Below are 21,665 nucleotides of genomic sequence, written 5' to 3' on the forward strand. Positions count from 1 at the left end.
CCACATAGTTCTTAAACTCTGTGCACACATACCTTGTATTGATGCAAAGTCTTTAATGGATCCCATGGAACGGAATGTTTGCCCAGGCCTTGCTTGGACTTGGTTTGCTGCATTTTATGAACTGTCTGGGAGCTCTCGTGTACCCGGCAGAACAACTTGGAAAATAAAAAAGAAATACGGTACAATGATGCCACCCAACAAGAAACATCGAAGTGGACATCGCAACTTATTTCATGTTTTAAAAAAGTAAAGGCGAAACGTAATGGAGTTTGAGAACATTTGTCACAAAGGTGGACAGAACTTCTAAAGAGGCGTATGCGGAATTTCAAGTTCATGCTTAAAGGTTACCTTTTTCAGCAGGGAACAGATTTGTTGCCTCACAGCTGGAGACTGGCTGTTCAAGTTGTAGCTAATAAAAAACTCAATCAGTTGCATCTCTTCGGTGGAAATAATTTCTGTGCTCCAGTGACTTTCGCAAAGCAAACCTAAAGCGTCTATTTGCACCTTTTAAAACAATAAGGAAGTTTTTAACGAAGTTTTTCTCTGTAATAAATATATAAAACTTAAAAAGCACACATGCACAAAACACTTAGATTTGTACCTGATCGTGTTGATGAACTAAACCTTGTTTGATACAGGTAATGGATACAAGACCACTGTGCATCATGTCTATAAACTTTAAATGCCCATGGGCTCTTGCTGTTCTCAGGCATGCCATCAAAGCTCCAAGTGCTCCTCTGGTATTGCAAGATCCTGCACAGAGAAGTTTTTAATGTTCAATGTTTAACTGTGTTTGATGTTTTAACTTGTTGGAAGCCACCCAGAGTGGCTGAGGCAACCCAGTCAGATGGACGGCATATAAATTAATAACAACAACAACAAAAACAATAAATCCTTTGTTTTTATACTGCTACAAAAACAGCAATTTCTCACCACTTCCAGCTCCACTGCTAAAAACAACACTCTAAAAATCAAAATATGTTAGGTATAAGAATACCGTATTTTTCGCTCTATAACACGCACCCGACCATAACACGCACGTAGTTTTTAGAGGAGGAAAATCCGTAGGCATGCCACCCGTAGGCATTCCCTCCATAACATGCACAGACATTTCCCCTTACTTTCTAGGAGGAAAAAAAGTGAGTGTTATGGTGCAAAAAATACGGTATATTGCTAAAGGTATCCTAAACACCACCAGCTTTAAATTCCTTCTCTAAATTCTCAGGATACACATTTTACCTAGTGATCAACCAGTCAGTACAACAATAATTTTAAATATATATATTATTGCACTTCTATAGGAAACCAAAAATTGGGTGAAAAACTAGTTTGTGTATTGTTATTAAAGCTCCCTGAAAAGAATCAAGGAAAGCTTTACGCAAATACATAGGACAATGTAAGGTGAAATTTATTTTGCTCTATTGCAGAATTATGTGAAGACATAAAAAGGGGGTCTCTAAGCTATGTTCTTGGCCATCAGGATCGATTCTTGTCACCTGTTCACTGAGCAATTGGGATCCTAGAATCTCTCCCACCTCTGCTCTGCAGAGAAATACCTGTCAAAACAAGCCAAAGATTCCCCACCCACCTGCCCAGTTTAACATCGCTGTCAACTTTCCCCTTTTCTTGTGAGGAATCCTATTCGGAATAAGGGAATTTCCCTTTAAAAAAGGGAAACGTTGACAGCTATGCAGTTTAAACACACCTGGAGTACAAGGTATGAAGTCTGATCTTACCAACATTAGATTCAGCTGATGTATGAAGGATTTTAATCATGTAGTTCAAGCTTTCGGGGCTACATTTCAGCAGCTTGGGTAAGTAATAATCTGTTACGTAGGTGGCTTGCTCTGGATTCCCATCACACAAAATCGACAGCAGGGGAGACACCCACGCCTCGTGCCATTTGTCAATCCAGGTGTTCCCTTCTAGTGTGGACTCAAGGTGTCTCTTGTGGTTCACAAACATGGTTTCCAACAAATCGCTTGCGTAAGGTGCAAAAGACTGATCGCTCATGACGCCCAAGATCTGCGCAGGAATTGTCCTGTCCATTGCCAGAATATTTTCAATGCCCACACATTCAACAAGGCAGCCAAGTGACGAGTATTTGCCCTTAACGTGCCATTCTAAACTTAGCAAGTTGTCAATCAATCCCGAGAAGAAAGGGTCCACTTTTACAATGGGTCCTTTTGCTGAGGCCTGGTGAATTCGGAGGATGTTCCTAAATATCAGTTTGGTTTGGTGTCTAACAGCATCGAGAGGATGCTCCCAATGAGCATAGACATAATCCAGCATTTTTCCAATAGTGCCCGAGTTTCCACTGAGGCTGCGCTTCAGGTTTTCAGAACTTGACTGAAGAGCATCCAGCGCCGAAGCCGTCCAGATAGCTAAAATTCTGGACAAGGATGCCGCCATAACAGATTCTTTAAGCCTTCAAGAGAGAAGCGGAGTATCAGGATGGAGAAAGATTACCGTATTTTAAAGGTGGAATGGTTTTGATCTTCAAATCTTTGCCAATTTTCACAACGTTACAAAGCTACAAAGCTCTGTGTCAGGGGTGGCCAACTCTCAAGAGACTGCGATCTACTTTTAGAATTAAGAACTGGCAGTGATCTACCCCTGTTTTTGGGGGGTTCAGCTCAAAGTTGCTGAGCTTTTTGGGGGGAGGAGAAAAACCCTTTTTAGGGGTTAAAAAAACTTAGGGGGGGACTTCCATTTTGGAGGGAGTTAAAGGCAAGGGACAAAGGGGTAAAGTCACTCACAAAAAGATCACTATGGATGGAAACAGTAACACAGAGAAAGTTCCATCTTCCCTTCCAAAGATCAAACAACAATGGAGGGCGGAGCAAGGCAGGAGTCAGTTTTAGCAACGCTAAGGAAAGGGAGCCAGAGATCGACCGATCTACCAAAACCTTGCAGGGATCTACCAGTAGATTGCGATCGACCTCTTGGACATCCCTGCTCTATGTGTACCTCTAACATTCTATCCTAGGTCCTATACAGAGTGCATTTCTCATTTAAACAGCTTATTCTCCCGAAAATGGAAATGGTACGAAATCCAAGGAGCAGATTAGGGACAAATCTCTGGTATCTCCTTCAAACCTCCCTCCCACCCACTGTCTGTACTTGCTGGAGGGGAAAGCAGTACCAATATATACAACAAACAGCACGAACATATCTCGGCCGTGCTCTCGTCTCACATTCCAGGGGACAAACCCCTGCGGCTGCTTGTCTTGGCTACAGGCAGTCAGCAGCCTCCTGGTGACAAGGTAAACATCAGCTAGAGATCTGTCCCGAACCCTTGCTTCTTTCCTCTGCCTGAGGCAGACCATAGTCTTGCATGGTGTGAAGCGTCAGAGGGGTTCCTTTGCTTACTCAGGCTGCTCCCCTTCTGCCCTTACTGAGAGGCAATCTCCTCTAAACTTGTGGGAAGGAAGGAAAGCATGTGGGTTAAGATCCTTGGCAGCTACCTCTCCTGCGTTCAAGGCAGCTGAGATACTGTACTTTTCCATGTATAAGACGAGGGTTTTTTTTTACTCAAAAATAATGTTAAAAAACGGGGCTCGTCTTATACACGGGCAGTGCATTGTGGGGACTGGATGATTGGTTGCAGCCACAAGCTGCAGCTTGCAAGCAGCAATTTGGTGCGTGATTGTTGGCTGCGGCAAGGGCTGCTTTGGATTGGCTGCTCCTGCGTTAATTGAGCAGGTGATTGGTTGCTACGTCAAGAGCTGCCTTGGATTGGCTGCCGCTGTGGCAAATGGGCGTTCGATTTCCGGCTGTTGTTTGCAAACGGACAGACACTTGCCAGCTTCTGCGACGCGAACGATTCTTAGCACTTGTCATTCGCGTTAGTGATTTCCTGCATCCCACCCCCCAAAAAAGCTCAACAACTCTAGTAATATAACCTCCCATTTTCTTAAATTTGAGTCCCCCAAAATGGGGGCGTCTTATACAAGGGGGCATGTTATACATGGAAAAATACAGTAGCCACCTGAAAACCACACTGCTGTGGTATCCAGGCTGCTTTCAGTTAGGAGAGATGGCAGCACCAAGAGGTCCAATAAATCAATCCCAAGGATAGCTCAGTTGGTTAGAGCGTGGTGCTGATAATGCCAAGGTTGCAGGTTCAATCCTGTATGGTGGCAGCTGCATATTCAGGTTGGATAGATGATCCTCAGGGTCCCTTCCAACTCTATGAATCCTTTTATTTCCCTATGAATCCACATTGTCCAATTGAAGAAGAAGAAGAATGTCCTTGATCCACAATCAGACCAAGTGAAAGATTTAGGTCAATTCAGCACTTCTGCTAACATGCGTTAAGGATTCGGCTCCAGCTGTCCCACAACACTGGACCTCTTTTCCTATACAGACTTGCCAAAGCCCAGGTCTCCTTCCAAAACACTGCAAGGCCTTTTGATTTAGGACGGCTTGTGGTGGTGATATTTAAGGTTCTGCTAGGATAACTCAGTTGGTACAGCATGAGACTTTTAATCTCGGGATTGTGGGTTCAAGTTCCACACGGGGCAAAAGATTGCACTGCAGCAGGTTGGACCAGGTGATGGTCTCTTCCATCTCTACAATTCTCTGATTCTATTCGCTGATATATTTTTTACCACATTTTATTCACAATTTATATTATAATGAAACCTGAACTCTAGTAATGGGCGAACCCAAGTTCCAGCTAAACGAAACACCATTTAAAAATGTAGTTTTACCGTGCACTCAAGGTCAGCAAAGTCAAGGCAATATCTAAGAGCAGCTTCTCCATTCTCCGGTCCATGCTGCCATTCTTCCACTCTAGCATAGCGAGTGCTCCGTGGCAGAGGAAAAGGAGGACCGAGTCAGAAAGCTCAGCAGTGCAAAGACTCCCACAGCTGTCCACAAACCAGTCTGGTAAGTCAGAATGCTTCAGTGAGCCACAAAGCAAGTCGCTGATCTGCAAAAGGCAATACAGTGTTAATTAAACCACAGGGAAGGAGAAAAAAATAAGACCGTGCTTTGCCAGACCCTTAGAAAACTGCAAGGAAGCACAATACTAGCTGCTAACATGTAAACGGTCTTTCAGCCTGGATAGCTCAGCTGGTGAGCGCCTGGTGCTGATAATGCCAAGGTTCCAAGTTTGATCTTCAGACGGGATAACTGAATATTCCTGCAATGCGGGGGGTTGGACTAGATGATCCTCAGGGTCCCTTCCCACTTTACGATTCTATGATTCTTTACATGTTTTCCATCATGGCACTATTAAGCACAAGTAGTTATGCCTATCCACTATTGTGGCAATCACACAGGGTCCCCGGACGTTTCACCGTCTATTGATCCCTGTGCCACCACTTTATTTCTCGCTGCCACCACCCAGGCCCTACCTGGTACAATACTGAGTCCAGTCAGGGTTAACTTGGAACATAAACTTCTGTTTATCTATTGCAGTTTAACAAGCTTGTGGTTTCATAAACGGTATCGGTCAATTACAATCATGGGGTGCCTATCCAGACCTATAACTTCTGCTACCTGCTCTCACTCACTAAACCACATCTCAGATATTTCCTTGTCTTCCTAGCTCCTAACTGTTCCTGACTCAGCTTATTTCGCTACACTAACTCAACCTCCCCACTGACTCTATCACAATTCACTCACACTCCACCCAACTCCCAACAAACTCCTCCCTGGTTTTATAGTCCCTCTGACTCCACCCCCCTGGTTTCTGATTGGGTAACCTGTTTAACTATTTCACCTCCAGCACTCTCATAGGTTAACGTCACAACGATAAATTATAAATTTAATCTCTTTGTTCTCTGCTCCCATGATCAGTGCTAGGCTTGTAAAATACACTTATCCCAAGCTTTCCATTTAGAATAGAAAGATCAAATCACTCTAAAAGGGAAACGAGGCAAAAACTCAGCAGCATTTTCTAATACCTTTCTCAAGTTATTTTTTCCTTGGGATTCCCACCACTGAACAATTCAGCAATTCAGTATACAGTCGTACCTCGGCTCCCGAATGCCTTGGGAGTCAAACGTTTTGGCTCCCAAATGATCGAAAACCGGAAGTAAATGTTCCAGTTTTTGAACGTTCTTTTGGAAGCCAAACATCCAATGGGGCTTCCATGGCTTCCGATTGGCTGCAGGAGCTTCCTGCAGCCAATCAGAAGCCACGCTTTGGAAGCTGAACATTTCTGAAGTTGAACGGACTTCTGGAATGGGTTCTGTTCGACTTCTGAGGTACAACTGTACTAGTACCACCACAAATTATCTAGGATTCAGAAAGCACCAGACTCAATAATTGTTCAGAAAATTGGCAGCCTATACAAGTTTAACAAGCGTAAAATAAATAGTGCAATCCTATGCACACTTGATCGGGACATGGGTGGCACTGTGGTCTAAACCACTGAGCCTCTTGGGCTTGCCAATCAGAAGGCCGGCGGTTCGAATCCCCGCGATGGGGTGAGCTCCTGTTGCTCGGTCTCTGCTCCTGCCAACCTAGCAGTTCGAAAGCACGTCAAAGTGCAAGTAGACAAATAGGTACCACTCCGGCAGGAAGGTAAATGGCATTTCCGTGCGCTGCTCTGGTCTTGCCAGAAGCGGCTTAGTCATGCTGTCTGAGGACAAACGCCGGCTCCCTTGGCCATTAAAGTGAGATGAGTGCCGCAACACCAGAGTCGTCTGCGACTGGACTTAATGGTCAGGGATCTCTTTACCTTTTATGCACACTTGAGGAGAAAGTCCAACTGACGCCAAGTGGGTTTTTACTTTTGAGAACACATGCATAGATTTCATTTCCCACCAAATTCAATACAACTGATAGTTTTTACTTCTGAGCAGACACGGTTATGATTGTGCTGTAAGGCTGCAACCCTATGCACACTTAACTGGGAGTCTGCCCCACTGAATTCTACAGGAGCAACTTCTAACCAGGAACGTGCAGGACTGCGCTCTAAGGCACTCTGCAAGGAATTTCCATTGAAAAAGGGGTTTTATTTCTGAATAGACACGTATAGGATTGTACTATGAAATGACTAACAATTCTTCTAATAGGGGCTAGTCTAGGGAAACCTTTAATGTTTAATAGATTATTGTATTTTAATGTTCTGTTGGAAGCCACCCAGAGTGGCTGGGGAAACCCAGCCAGATGGGCAGGGTATAAATAATAAATCATTATTATTATATATAAAGCACAAAATATTGTGAACAACACTGAGACGGCCACTATATTTTTCAGAACAGCTCTCCCTTCCAACTGCTGACTTAACACATTTTGAGTGCCCTCCAAAGCTGTCTGCTCACTGACTCATCAGAAATTTGCCTGCATGATGAATCTTCTGATTTCTCCCCTCCCCTCCCTGTGGAGCCCCACACATCCCCAGAATCTGCTCCAGTGCTCCAAAATAATTGGGGGGGGGGGGTTGCAGGGCACGGGGAGAGAGGAAGGACAAATCCTGCTGCTTGAGAACACATGTATGCCACTCACGCTACACTGGATCTCACCCTATGATTACTTTCAATTTGAAAATTAAGTAAATTGTGGGTTGTTGTTTTTTTAACTTTTCCAAGGGAAACACACTTACCAAACAAGGTAGCTTTTCACCTGGTTCAAACATGGTCTTAATAAAGAGAACAACAGCCAACCCTGCTGTAGTCTGGACAGTCTGTAAGAGGTCTTCTGCAGAAATAAAATTGAAATACATTAGTATTGCAAAGGACATTTAGATTCTCTTTCAGATTTATTGTTTTCTAGAACTGCTAATTATTCTTAATATATTCCATTTTTATTGTTGCCGGCATCCAACACAGTAACCGTAGCATGTATAGTGCAAAGAAAACCAGGGGAGAACGCTCACAGCAATAAGTGCAGTGGAGAACTCTGGGAACTTACACAACATACAATGGAAATCTAGAATTTGCATCTTCTTTAACATTTTAGCGCCCACATTACAAGCCTAAACAGCAGGTACTCACAACTAAGCAGGCATCTAGTTTGCTGCTGATGTATTGGCAAGGCAACAGAACAACATCTTTTTAGAAATATTTTCTATCAACAAATGATAGTGGCAATTCTTACTAGGGATGCTGGCTTCGATACAAGGTAGCCCTTCCGTAAACAGAAGGGTTCCTTGTATTTACATAAGGGGTTGCAATCCAGCGCATGCTCCCACTAATTGGGGTTGGGGGCAGAGGACTTCTGCTGATTACGCCTCCTGATTACAGCTTCAGAAAATTGGCCTGCATCCTATAAAGGTAAAGGGTAAAGGGACCCCTGACCATTAGGTCCAGTCGTGGTCGACTCTGGGGTTGTGGTGCTCATCTCACTTTATTGGCTGAGGGAGCCGGTGTACATGTGGCCAGCATGACTAAGCCACTTCTGGCAAACCAGAGCAGCGCACGGAAACGCCGTTTACCTTCCCACCAGAGCGGTACCTATTTATCTAGTTGCACTTTGACGTGCTTTCGAATTGCTAGGTTGGCAGGATCAGGGACTGAGCAACAGGAGCTCACCCCGTTGCGGGGATTCGATCCGCTGACCTTCTGATCGGCAAGTCCTAGGCTCTGTGGTTTAACCCACAGCGCCATCTTCATCCTCTAGCTGAGCTGTATTTCTCCATTAAGGACACAATGCAGACAGCAAAACAAGGCAACTCTCTTTCCAAACCCTGCACTGTTAAAGTGTAAAAAAAAAACATACATCAAACCACCAAGAGGTTCGCTCATATTGCTCTTCCTTCAGAATGACTCTTATCTTCTTACTAAAAGGCAATGCCCAATATAGTAAGAAGCGTTTAAAAAACCACCCTTAAATATCAGCACTACTTACCATTAATTAAGAAGTGTGAAAAATGGTTCAGTAGTCCACACATACTTTGCCAAATAGGAGAATCTAACGTCTTCCAGAAATTTCCCTGAACGTTTTCCTGAATTTTTTGTATCAACATCATTGAAACTTTAACACCCATCAATAAATCGTGCATCAGCCGAGTTTGAGCAATGCGATTTCCACTGAGCTTCCTTTAAATGTATAAGAAAATTGAAAATGAATAGCAGTATTAGTCACTTGAACGTGTATTATGGCAGCATCAAATTCATCCATTAACTGTGACACGAGTTTCCATCACAGGCAATGACCAACTTCAACTTCGTTGAAATAACCATGTCTTAATGTGCCATGCAAACCCCACAATCAATGATTTGACCTTGGAAGGGATTTCCACAATGTAGGCACCACCAGGGAGAAGGAACTGTTATGGTCTCATGCACTGCGCTATCAACGGGGGGGGGGGGAGAGAGAGACACATAACAGGGTCTCAGAAAATGATCAACAAAGAAAAATCAACAAAAAGAGTATGCGTGGAGAGATTATCAATGCTTCTAATAAGAGTTGGTGTGTGAAACATGCTCTGCCGCATCCACAGCTGTCAGAGACACCACACATCAGTGCCAATTTGGGGCAAGATCTAAGATCCTAAAATTGGTGCTGATAGCAGCAGCACTTTGCCGCCACAGCTGCTTGAGTGGCAGGGCACCAGGAAGGCTTCCGCCGTCTGAAGCAGTGGCCTCATCCTGCCTAACGGGATAGGCAAGCTCTGCTTTCTGCACAAGCTCAGTAAGTCAGTGAGTTGTTTTCTCTCTTTTTCGTATTCTTCATGACTGCTATATTTCTTAGAACAGCAATCTTTTTAAAATTCAAAAGGACTTTCATATTGATGTAGTATCTGTTTAAGGAACAAGTTGCTGACTGGTTTTGCAATTGCCACCAACAACTGTTAGGCTTAGCAGATAAGTGAATAAGTGAGACCAAGTTATTTGTGTGGGAAAAATAACAACAACAACAACAACAACAACAACAACAACAACAACAACAACAATAATAATTTATTATTTATACCCCACCCAACAACAACAACAAACAACAACAACAACAACAACAACAACAACAACAACAACAATAATAATAATAATAATAATAATAATTTATTATTTATACCCCACCCATCTGGCTGGGTTTCCCCAGCCACTCTGGGCGGCTTCCAACAGAATATTAAAATACAATAACCCGTTTGCCGTTAAAAGGGTACACCTCTCTGCAGCTTAAAAACATTCTGAGCTCTTTTTCACCAATGAGTTGGTTCTTACATTTTTATTATCATCAAGGAAAGGGACCATACTATTAGGCTGTAGAAAACCAAGCTTAAAACTAAACTCAATTCCAAATGGCTTCACTTGAGTTGCTTTCTGAACAGAGTCTAAAACATACTGAATCTCAGGAATTCTCCATTCAAGGAAAACAAAGCCCCCCCTTCCATATTAGTAGCAATAAAGAATCCTAGTTGTAGAAAACCTGTTGTCAAATACAGCCAAAGCCTACAACCCACCCTCTGAATCTTCAGGATTAGATTGGCCAGCCCATCCTCTCACTGCTCTTAATTTCTGCCCCTGGAATTAAAAAAGCAAGTCCTCACTTACTGAGGGAAATTTGCTAAACAGAACTCTAAACAGCACCATTCAACAACTGTTTTTATATTCTTCTGCATTCCTCTCAGATTTCAGAATTGTTTGGATAAACTCTTAAAGAAAACCAAACAGCAATGTTTCCTCTCCACAGAGCGTGACTGAACTCCAGGAACTTATCTATGAATCACAGATTGCTGCAGCTCATCCATCTCAGGGAATTCAAAAGAAGTACAAGGGCAATATTGTTCCAAACGGACCTTGTTGTGTCCCTACACAGTGTGTCTCACATTCCAACCAGCACACATTTTACACGGAGCAGTTCTCACCTGTTTTCTTCCTCTATTTCAAGCACAGATTTCTGCAGAAATTGAAGAGCTGTGAAAATATAGTTGGAAAACATACATAAGCCAGTATTTGATATAAATAGGTCTCACATAAAAAGATAATGCAGCAATAGACAAATGAAATGCCAGACTACAGATGTAATATTTTTCAAAATGACAAAACTGCATCTCAGTGGATACTGCAGGTTCTCTCACTTTTTTTTTCACCTTTAAACCCTGGTAGAAACTTGGGACATCTACAGAGAATAAACAGCTATATAATAGCTGGGTATCTGAATGACTGCCAACTTCCATACGAGCCTGCCCCATTCTTAAGGTCATTAGAGACACTGATTACAATGCCTCCACCTTCTGAATTTGTTAGTGGCTCCCAGGGACAAATTTATGGAAATCCTTTTCTGTCCAGGACCTACTCTTGGTTTTTTTTATGCACCAGATTTTTTTTTTATTAAAAAAAAATAAATCTAGGCATTTAGGGGCACATTTGAACTCCTTGCTGCTATTATCATTGCTGACCTGTTTTACTGGTTTTCATGTACGTTTTCTGGCTGTGCTTTGCTGGGTTGCACCCATCTGCTTCATGGCTATAGTTGCCACTTTAAATTTTGCGAGCTAAGGTCAGAAGGCATTAATAAAAATGCTTTGAAAATAAATATTGCCTGAAACAATGGTACTTACTACCTTAACTATTATTATTATTATCCTGACACTGCTATTCTTTCCCAACACTTTTACCATACAGAAAGAGAAAGACAAGTGCCACAGTCTATGATACAAATGACATACTCCTTATATTGTATGTTGCCTAGAGGCTGGGGCGTTAAGCAATTAAGAAGTTTAATTACAGGCCTGGTTCACATCACATGCTTTCTCTCCATTTGATGACTGTCAGTTGAATGCGGGAACTGAAAGCATTTTTAAAAAACATTGCATTTTGGGTGATATAAAGAGTCCTGAGTGTTTCCTTCGCCACCATCTCCTCTCCGCTGTTGAAACATGGATTCCAATCTCCTTGGGAGCAAGGACATGTTGCCCAGTAAAGAACCGCATGCTGGTCGTGCTGCGTAACTTACAATGACCACTTGATAATGCTGTCATTAAATGAAGAACAGGCACGTGTGAACCAGTTCCAGTGGTCTGCTGCAAGGCAGCGGGGAGATAAAACGGAAAAGCACATCTCACTGGCAGGAACTCTTCCTTGTGGTCCATGAAGGCTAAAACAGGGCTATAATCTGTGTACTTAATAACCCATGCACAATTTTGCCTCCGTAGATTAAAGTATTTACTACCATATCAATCCCACGAAATACCAACAAGCAAAATAGGTAAAGGTAAAGGGACCCCTGACCATTAGGTCCAGTTGTGGCCGACTCTGGGGTTGCGGCGCTCATCTTGCTTTATTGGCCGAGGGAGCCGGCGTACAGCTTCCGGGTCATGTGGCCAGCATGACTAAGCCGCTTCTGGCAAACCAGAGCAGTGCATGGAAATGCCACTTACCTTCCCGCTGGAGTAGTACCTATTTATCTACTTGCACTTTGACGTGCTTTCAAACTGCTAGGTTGGCAGCAGCAGGGACTGAGCAATCCGAGCTCACCCCGTCACGGGGATTCGAACCGCCGACCTTCTGATCAGCAAGTCCTAGGCTCTGTGGTTTAACCCACAGCGCCACCCGTATCCTAGCAAAATAGTTTATTTCAATTAATGTTTAAGGTAAAGGTTTCATAGTTGCTCCAAATTCCTTCTGCCACCTTGCGGGGAAGAGGGGGTGATAAGAAATGTGCTAGCTATGCAAAGCGACATCCTTTGGTACAGAAACAAATTCCCCAGATTGCCAGCACTCTCCCAGGGAATAATCACATGTGGGAAGAAAGCCTGCAACCTGGATTTTAAGCACTTGTTTACAGACATAAAGTGATTGCATCATTTTCAGTGCAGTCGGTAATACCTAAAGTCACTTTTTCAGATCCCTCTCTCTAATTCTTTCTACCGCCCAAAGAGCTACCGAAAGGGTAGAAAAGTGTTTTCATAATTCCCATGGAGCGGCACTATTAGAACATTTTAACCTAAGCAGAAATGTCAAGAATTTACCTTCTTTGAACAGGATATTCACACTTGATTTACCTGAAAGATGAAAGTATGTATTTAAGCAGCTTTTACTTATCATAACAATATAAATTCTTTCTGTAATAATTGCAAGTTCCAAACTGTTATAAACTTATCATCATACCTATAGTGTTGTTTTCCATACAGGAAGCAAGGTTGTCCATAGTCTTTCTGTACTGAGACAGGTCTGTTGTTTTTAGTTCTTCTCTGAGGCAGAACACAAAACTCTGTGTAGCTTCTGCCATAAGAGGTTCAGGAATTCCGTTTAGGGAGCTGCATGAGAAGAGGGCATGGCCAGGTTATCTGAGATGTTGATGCTAAAAGCATGGAATGTAAAAGGACATGTAATTCGATCTTTCTGGGCGCCATAACACTTCAGGATGAATTTTAGTGAATCTGATTACAGGATAAGAAACTGTGGCACTCACTGTTCTAGTAAAATTTAATGTGAGTCTGATTCTTTACAGTTTCTAGAGCATCAAAAGGAATAGAGAACCTGAGGTAGAGAGCATTCAGTCAAAAATGGTGAGAGCAATTAGAAAACTCATCTCTTCTCTGGTGGAAGAGGATAGAATCAAATAAGGCAGAGGCAGCCAATGCTTCAAACTCAAGGTTCACAACAGAACATTCACCGTTTCACAAACTGCAACCATATTGTCCACGCCTTCTTTTCAAACGTCACGTTCTAATTCAATATTAAAAGCAACAGGGATCAAATCATCCCTATTGTCTACAGCAAAGCCTTCCAAACTTTTCATGTTGGTGACACACCTTTTAAACATGCATCATTTTGCAACACAGTCGTTAAGTTTTACTAGCAAACTCGAAGTTAAACTAACCCCTTTCCAGCCCTGGAAGGAGCACAGGGAGCGTTCACACGACACGCCAAAGCCGACACAATAAACATGTCACGACACACAGTTTGGAAAGCTCTGGTCTGCAGTGCAGCATAGCCAAAACTATAAATCTTATTCAGTCTTAAAATCAGACACAAAAGTTGCCCTGGCCAGGAACAAAACAAAAGTCAAGCAAATAATGCCCAGAAATATGGGCAGGCTTGTTGAGGAACTGATCACAAAGTGCTAAACAGAAAGGGTCAGATCCGGAAACCTGGTGACTGGAGCTCCATTCATGTCTAAGCTCCTGCTCATGGAAGGGGGCAAGGGAAACGTTTCTGCCAATCCTCCCTTTCCTCTTTGAATTCCTTCCTCCCCCCCAAAAAAAAAATCTGCTCTGGAGAGCTGGGAGACCCTTACATATACAGGAATCTCCCTTATACCAAGTCAGACCATTTGTCCCAAGCACACTGAGCCCAAGCAGGACAAACGGCCAGTAGTTAATTCTTTATTTGCAGAGCACAAACTTACAGTAGCTCCCCAGATACATTCACACACACAAACACACACACACTTCTGGTGGCTGGATAGTTGACGCCCCTCCCTATTTTGCCCTCCGAACTGGATGGCTGGAGCAACGGGTGGCCCCGCCCACACCCCAAACCTGATAGGAAAAAACTACACACTTACCTTGCCAACACTTTTTTCAAAGGGTTCTTCACATCCAGAGATAAGAACATCGCTCCCAAAACATCTAAACAGTTTTTAACCATGGGATCACACAAAGAGCTTTTATCCATCTTCTCTAGTAAAGGCACAATCTATGCACAACAAAGAATAATATGTTTTTTTAGAATTCAGCATTAGCTATTGCATCGTCCTATACATACAGATACATCTACTACTAAAACATTAAATAACCCGATCTATCTTTCGGCTATACGATCGAAGTCAGCAAGGACCATAGCTGTCAACTTTTCCCTTTTCTTGCGAGGAATCCTATTTGGAATAAGGGAATTTCCCTTTAAAAAACGGAACAGTTGACAGCTATGGCAAGGACAATGTGTGTGATGCAAATGCGATCTACAACCAAAGGTTGCATTATAAAGTTCTCCAGCTCAGTGTTCCAATTCTCTGGATGCTCTTACTTCTTTTAAACCAGGAGTGGCTAGCCTACTTTGGGCCCGAGGACCTTGACAAATCCTGCGGGAGACACTTGCTAGCAGTGGTGTGGCCACCCACGTCCTGCACGTCAAATAAAAATGACAGAGGGCTGGAGAGAAGCCAACTGACATCTCCATTAAAGAACTGTGCCTACTTAAACTATCTATACAGGCAATGACCGATTTCTGTGGGTTTATAACAATAATAATAAGAAATTTATTATTACGGTCACAGACCAGTTCAAGATCTGTGGGTTTACATTCCTGACCCCCATGTGCTTGGGGGGAGCCTGTCTCACCCTGTTACACCCCACCCCACCCCACCCTGCCCCACCCATCCCCTTTTCAAGCTGCTTTCAGGTTGCTGTGATGCACACATGCATGGTTTTGCATGAATTGGACGTGCATTAATTGGTCACTGCCTGTACAGAGACAGAGAGAGAGTTGAGCCTTGGGGCCAGAAAAAGGTTACCCAGAGCGCCTAATCCAGTCCCTGAAATTGGGTTTAGCCATCCCTATTTTAAAATGTATTTGTTTTGCTTCAATCAAGTTATAAGTTCAAATAAAGTAGAATTTAACTGCAGAAAACACAGCACTACAAAAGGTTAGTACAGACAGTTTTTGGATCACATTTGTTTGTTTGGTTTACTTAGGCTTCAACCATTCCTAACTGGTAGGAAAATGATTAGTAGGAAAATCTGCAGCTCTTCTTTACACATTTCCATGTTACTATTTTTAATGCTACTAAAATCAGACCTGCTTGACACAATGGATTTGCTGGATGCCATCAGGTAACAGTGCACAACGCAGCAGCAGAGAGGCTAGGTTTTGCCCTTCAGCATCTGCAAAAGCTATGCAGAAAGAAAGCAAGTAAAGAAAAGCTTTAATATTCTATCAATGTGCATATTATAAATGCCAATTTCTAAATCTTTTGTTATCGAGGGGTGAATGTTTCACTGACCCAAAGACCTGAAACACCCATTAACACATATACTTCTGTTCACTATTGCAAGTTGACAGATCAAACAAGAACAGTTCTTGTGCCTTTACAAGGACAAATAATTTCAAAAGTTGCTTTCTTCCACCACTACGATCAGTGAGAACACACCTGCTGAAGTTCTTATTTCCGGGCAATTATTAGAGACATAGAAAGCATCTTCTGTATTGAATCCAACAACTGTGATTAAGAATGTAGAAGTTCCAGTAAAAATCATCCCAACTTGAAAACATCATTTGGATTCACAGCAAAGAAACTTCAGGCAGAGTACAAACCAAGAGTAATTTGGAAAATGCAGTCACGCAGCCCAATCGTGTCTTTAGCTGTAACCAGAACACACGACAGCTACCACTGTAGCCTGCCTTCAGCTAAAAGGAAGAGGATGAATGAATTCCCAGCAGTTACAAGCTAAGATGGCGGATCACACTGCAGGCCAGGGATGGGAAGCCTATAGCCCACCAGCTGCTGCTAGACAATAACTTTTGGGGCAGTTCAACAACAACCTTCACTGAGGTGACTTCCCCTTTGTCAATTGCTCATACACTGCATAGGTTTTATTTTTCTCTATCTGAAACTAATGCTCTGAATCCAGTACAGTCCTTCTGTTTCCAGCAGGGTCCTATCTATTCACGGAAGAAGCTATGATCCAGCAGAGGCTTCCACAACTGGAAAGAGGGGGTGAGGGGAAACAGTATTCACCAATTCCTGCATTTTCCCTCCTCCAGTCTCCTTTGCCACCTCTCATTTATTCCAGAGAGTTCCTCAACCCACACATAATTGCTTTTCAGGGAGTGTCAAGGGCTGCTGGGAGAATCGGTGAAAACCACTTCTCCTTTCTTTTACAGGAACATTCCACAAGTGAAACTCCCCTCACAGATGTCTAGATCCAATTCTTGGACGAGTGCTGCATTAAAGACGAAAATATAGTTTTCTGGAGAAGATATAGGAGTGGGGTCTACCTTGCCCAAGTGCTACCTAAAGCTCTACTACTGCACAGAATGAGTTCAACCCTGTGGAACACCCTCCCATCAGATGTCAAGGAGATGTGTAACTATATAACTATATAACCTAAAGGAAAACTGTTTAAGCTGTAATGTTTTATTATGTTTCTATATATGTTGGAAGCCGCTCAGAGTGGCTAGGGCAGTGGTGGCCAAACTTGGCCCTCGAGCTGTTTTGGGACTACAATTCCCATCATCCTTAGCTAACAGGACCAGTGGTCAGGGATGATGGGAACTGTAGTCCCCAAAAAGCTCAAGGGCCAAGTTTGGCCATCACTGGGCTAGGGCAACCCAGTCAGATGGGCAGGGTATTCTTCTTCTTATTCTTATTCTTCACAATATTTAGCAGATTTTACAAAAATTACAGCTTCCAGGGGACCTACTTTCTACCAACTTTCTACAACGAAAATTAGGAAAGTGTCTCAAGGGCATCCTCAATACATTCTTTAAGGAGAATTATAAAATAACAAAATCAAGCATTCTGGAATGTTTCCCTTTAATTTTGATCTTCAGTGCAGAAACTCTTTCAAAATGGGGTGGGAAGAGCATATAAACTACAGTACATGAAAAGGGCTGATTTTTCTTTTTAAGTTAAAAAGGTATCATCAAGAGGACTGGATTTAAAAAGTCATTACAGTACCACTGAAATACGTCTAGAGAGACAAACTAAACAACTTAATTATACTTACAGTGAAGTCTTTCAAGCTGTTGGTGATCAAGAACAAAGGCATCAACCTGAATCTCTTTCTTCTTCTTTAAAACCATTTTGGTAGATTAAAGAATTGCCTACTGAAAAAGATTATAAGTTGACACTTGGTACCAACACTGTTTTAAATGCACAATTTAAAAGTAAAGACTGTTTAATTCCCGTTCACCTTTGTGCTTTGCAAAAAGTTTGTGGCAGTTGGTTTTTTTTATACGTACGCTGCACAAAAAGTTCAGAAAATATTCATAGACCCTATGAGCTAGATTTTTTATCCATGATTCACCAATGGGTAATGCTTTATCCATAATGTAAAAACTTGACTGCAAACTCCAGCAACTCCAGGTGGTCATAGGGTTTCATCCCAAGACTTCAGTGCAAACTGGGCTCATGGTCTGTCTACCTGTGTTCAACGTAACACAAAGCTGCTGGGAGCCTCAGCACCGCTTTTGGCCAAGTCGGCCAGGAGGGAAGCACACCTCTTCCGTCGCCCACCTTGCGCAGAGGTGTAAAACGCAAAGAAGGAAAAGGCTGGGGGTTACTAAGCTGTTATGTTGGGGGAGGACCCGGAAACGACCACTCCCGGATTCTGCTAGCGATTGAGGCAGACGTGAACTGGTGGTTCTGCACTGTAAATAGTTTTGCACCTAAATAAAACCTGTAAAAGACTAGTCGGAGTCCTGACTGGTTTCTCATGAGCAACCACCATTGCCATCTGACAACATGGATAATGTTTGCAGTGTGTAATCTCTACCTGGGGGCAACACAGACCTGCCCTTAAATCAATTCTGTGACATTCCCTACAACAGCTACTTCTTGGAATGAACAGATCTGTTTCTTAGCTTAGATGAATAGATCTGTTTCCCTGAAATACCATCCATCTGATTCCAACCATTAACCATCTAAACTCCATCTAGATTCCAACAGCTACCCATAAATACACTTTTTTAATGACCTGTGGAGTTGGTGAACATGTAAGGACAACAGTCGACAGCAGATAGAGAGAATGTTGTGCCCCTGACTCTCATACAGCCACAGAAACCAGCCGCACGTTCCCCTCATCCCAAAACTTGCCTAAGTTTAATTGGAGCCACAGTTCACCATGGCTTAGCCCCAGAATTTAGGCCAGTCTGCACATACAGCAGCATCAAGTGGTAGTGTTATTTCATTTCACTTCACGCTGCAAGTGGGAAATTGTATGTTTGAATACCCTCCCACAAAAAAAAAGGAAAATACCCTGCACACCAAAATAGGATGCCAGAGACGTTGGCTTGAACTCTCTTCCCTGACTTGTCTCACTTTCCACGCCCACATACATTGGATGGGGAAACAGTCTAAACTACAGCCTAGAAGAGAAAATTCCAAAAAAATCCTTTATCACAGGGGTGGCTAATTTGTGGCTCTCCAGATATTGCTGGACAACTTTGATCATCCCTGACTAGTGCCCATGCTAACTGGTGTTGGTGGGAGTTTGAGTCCAACAACATCTGGAAGGATAATGCTTAACCACTCCAGATTCTACAGAATGTTTTAACTGGTCTCTCTCTTTTCAGCACCGGGGATCAGTCAGGTTTGAACTTCAGAAGAATCTCACCAGATCAGATAAAAATCTAGTCCAGCCCCCTGCTCCCCAATCAACCCAGGGAATCCTACAAGCAAGACATTACAACAATCATTTTTAGTGAATGCAATGCAATTGTTTTATTTCCTCTTATTATTGTTAATTTTCCCCCACGAATTACTCTGTTTCATTATACAGTGGTACCTCTGGTTACGTACTTAATTCATTCCAGAAGTCCGTTCTTAACCTGAAACTGTTCTTAACCTGAAGCACTACTTTAGCTAATGGGGCCTCTCGCTGCTGCTGCATGATTTCTATTCTCATCCTGAAGCAAAGTTCTTAACCCGAGGTACTATTTCTGGGTTAGCGGAGTCTATAACCTGAAGCGTATGTAACCCGAGGTAGCACTGTACCAAGAACAAACTTAGTTGGTCTCTAAGGTGCTACTGGACATTTTATTTTAATTTTTTTATAGATTTTGTCTGTTTCATTAGCCACTCCATAGGCAAAGTATGCTTGGGTATATGATCAACAAAGATACCTACATAGCCATAAATGACTGGCGGTCATCACACTCATGGCAGCAAGTTGCACAAATCTCCACACGTTGCAATGGAGTGCAGGAAGAGGACTCAGTGCCTCTTCTTCATCACAAAGGCGGCAATCCTATCTCCATTTATCCAAGAGTAAGCCACACTTAATTCAATGGAAACAACTTCATAGCATGGCGAGGATTGCAGCCTAATTATATAACCACCTGCACTGCACTTTCGAGGTTGGATCAATGAGAATGGCTATGTACCACGCTATACCATTAAGGCGCATCCAAAGAACTTTCTCTCCCCCAGAGAATGCTTGGCACTGTAGTTTACCCCTCGCCAAGCTCCAATTCCCAGCAACCCTTAATAAACTACAGGGCCCAGAATTCTTTGAGGGAGGGAAGGGGGAGAAAGTAACTGTGCTTCCGATGTCCCTTAAAGGTGCAGCGTGCACGCTTGATCAGATTGGGCTTTATGAGCGGCGCGTTACATCGCGTGGCCCCGAATCCCAGGAGCGGTTTTCTTTGGTTCAAAGCAGAGGAGGAGAAGGAAGACCCTGCTGTTTGGGAGCTAGATTCAGGGAACAGCTTAGCGTCCCCAATAACCCTTTACTGGGTTTTTTGGGGGGTGGGGTTAAAAATGCACGAGACGCGCCACCTGCAACACAAGCAAACGAAAAGGCGGCGGCGAGCGCATCCAGGGAAGCGCCCCGCTCTCCAAGAGAGCTCGCCCGCCGCGCGCTTTTACGCGCCTCCCGCTGCTTACCGCCCCGATCGGCCCGGCCAGTCTCTCCTCCACCGGCTTCTGGTGGTGCCGCCTCCTCGCCGCGAGGGGCCGGACGGAGGAACAGACAGGCAACGCTCCGCCCGCCGAGCCACGTCTTTCCTCTGAGCCGGGAGGTGGGCGCGGGGAGGCCCCGGCCGAGCGCGCTGGATGCGCCGCGGACCGACTCAGCCAGCCGGGGAAACGGGAAGGCCGAGGAGCAGCCCAAGGGGCAATCTAGGCCACTCGGAGCCGGCTTCAGGGAGGAATGGAGGGCCGTAAAACGGGGGTGGGGAACCTGAGGCTCGCCAGGTTCCTTTGGACTACAATTCCCATCATGCCTGACCCTTGGCCATTGCTGAGTGGGGCTGATGGGAGTTGCAGTCCAGCGAAGCATCTGGGCAGGACACGGCTCCCTTCTCAATAATATCCCCCCCGCCCTGCAGGGCAGTGGAGGTAAAGGTGCCCAATCCTCAGCGTGCCTTCTTGGGAGAGTTAAAGTCCCACGGAGTTCAATAAGACTAACAGTCTGGCCTCGAAGCGTTTTTTGCCCCGGAGTAAAAACCCCCTGTGTTCAATGCAGCAAGCGAGTTTGGTCATTTTACCATCCACGGGAGGCATAGCTGTCAACGTTTCCCTTGTTTTTAAGGGAAATTCCCTTATTCCGAATAGGATTCCTCGCAAGAAAAGGGAAAAGTTGACAGCTATGGGGAGGACGAGGGGACTCTGAATTCCGCGGGAGTTAGTTATGAGTTTTGAGGTTAAGAAATAAAGAGTTATTCTGGTTAACATAGCAAAAAGTAGTTTTTAAGCTTGCAAACACTGATATTTTGCATGTGCTACTGCCCAGAACAACACTGTATTCCATAACTTCCGTATTCAGACAATCAAAACTGAGTTTTCAAAGTAGAACACTGTGCCAGCCAAAGATGTCTGGCAGGTTCATTTTTATTACGGGAACCAAATTCTGTCCACATCAGAAGTTAGGATACTTGGGGCCCAAACTTGGCAAGGTTAGTGGGGGGTCAGTCTGTGGGGCCTAGATTGTAATTCTGTGCATGAGAAATTGTCGACTTGACAAGGATTGTGCTCTTACACCTCAGTCCTCCTATTCGTGTTTAGTGGGACATAATTCCCACTCAAGTAAGTGTGCACAGAAATTGCATTACGCTCCCAAATACTGTAGTGGGCATAAGATTGCAGCCTAAGTACAGTAT

General features: G+C 43.6%; 1 protein-coding gene across 3 annotated transcripts in view; it reads right to left on the reverse strand.

Moving 5' to 3' along the window:
* Positions 1–20,625, reverse strand: part of THADA (THADA armadillo repeat containing) — a 166,733-nt gene extending 146,108 nt beyond the window's left edge. Inside the window, exons 1-14 of one of the 3 annotated variants that reach the window (XM_081185941.1) lie at positions 20,452–20,625; positions 17,573–17,672; positions 15,642–15,736; positions 14,413–14,543; positions 13,011–13,159; positions 12,872–12,904; positions 10,766–10,814; positions 8,806–8,996; positions 7,562–7,656; positions 4,716–4,936; positions 1,737–2,428; positions 602–753; positions 349–504; positions 33–155 (exon numbers count right to left, since the gene is read on the reverse strand). In XM_081185941.1, coding sequence (XP_081042067.1) covers positions 33–155; positions 349–504; positions 602–753; positions 1,737–2,428; positions 4,716–4,936; positions 7,562–7,656; positions 8,806–8,996; positions 10,766–10,814; positions 12,872–12,904; positions 13,011–13,159; positions 14,413–14,543; positions 15,642–15,736; positions 17,573–17,648 — 2,163 coding nt within the window. In that variant the 5' untranslated portion in view covers positions 17,649–17,672; positions 20,452–20,625. Of the gene's footprint in view, positions 1–32; positions 156–348; positions 505–601; positions 754–1,736; positions 2,429–4,715; positions 4,937–7,561; positions 7,657–8,805; positions 8,997–10,765; positions 10,815–12,871; positions 12,905–13,010; positions 13,160–14,412; positions 14,544–15,641; positions 15,737–17,572; positions 17,673–19,692; positions 19,713–20,451 lie in introns of those variants that run through there. The other 2 variants (XM_081185943.1, XM_081185942.1) reach the window with 2 other exon arrangements.
* Between the last annotated feature and the right edge of the window lie 1,040 nt (positions 20,626–21,665).

Source organism: Podarcis bocagei (genome assembly GCF_964188305.1).
Source record: "Podarcis bocagei genome assembly, chromosome: 3".
NCBI lineage: Eukaryota > Metazoa > Chordata > Lepidosauria > Squamata > Lacertidae > Podarcis > Podarcis bocagei.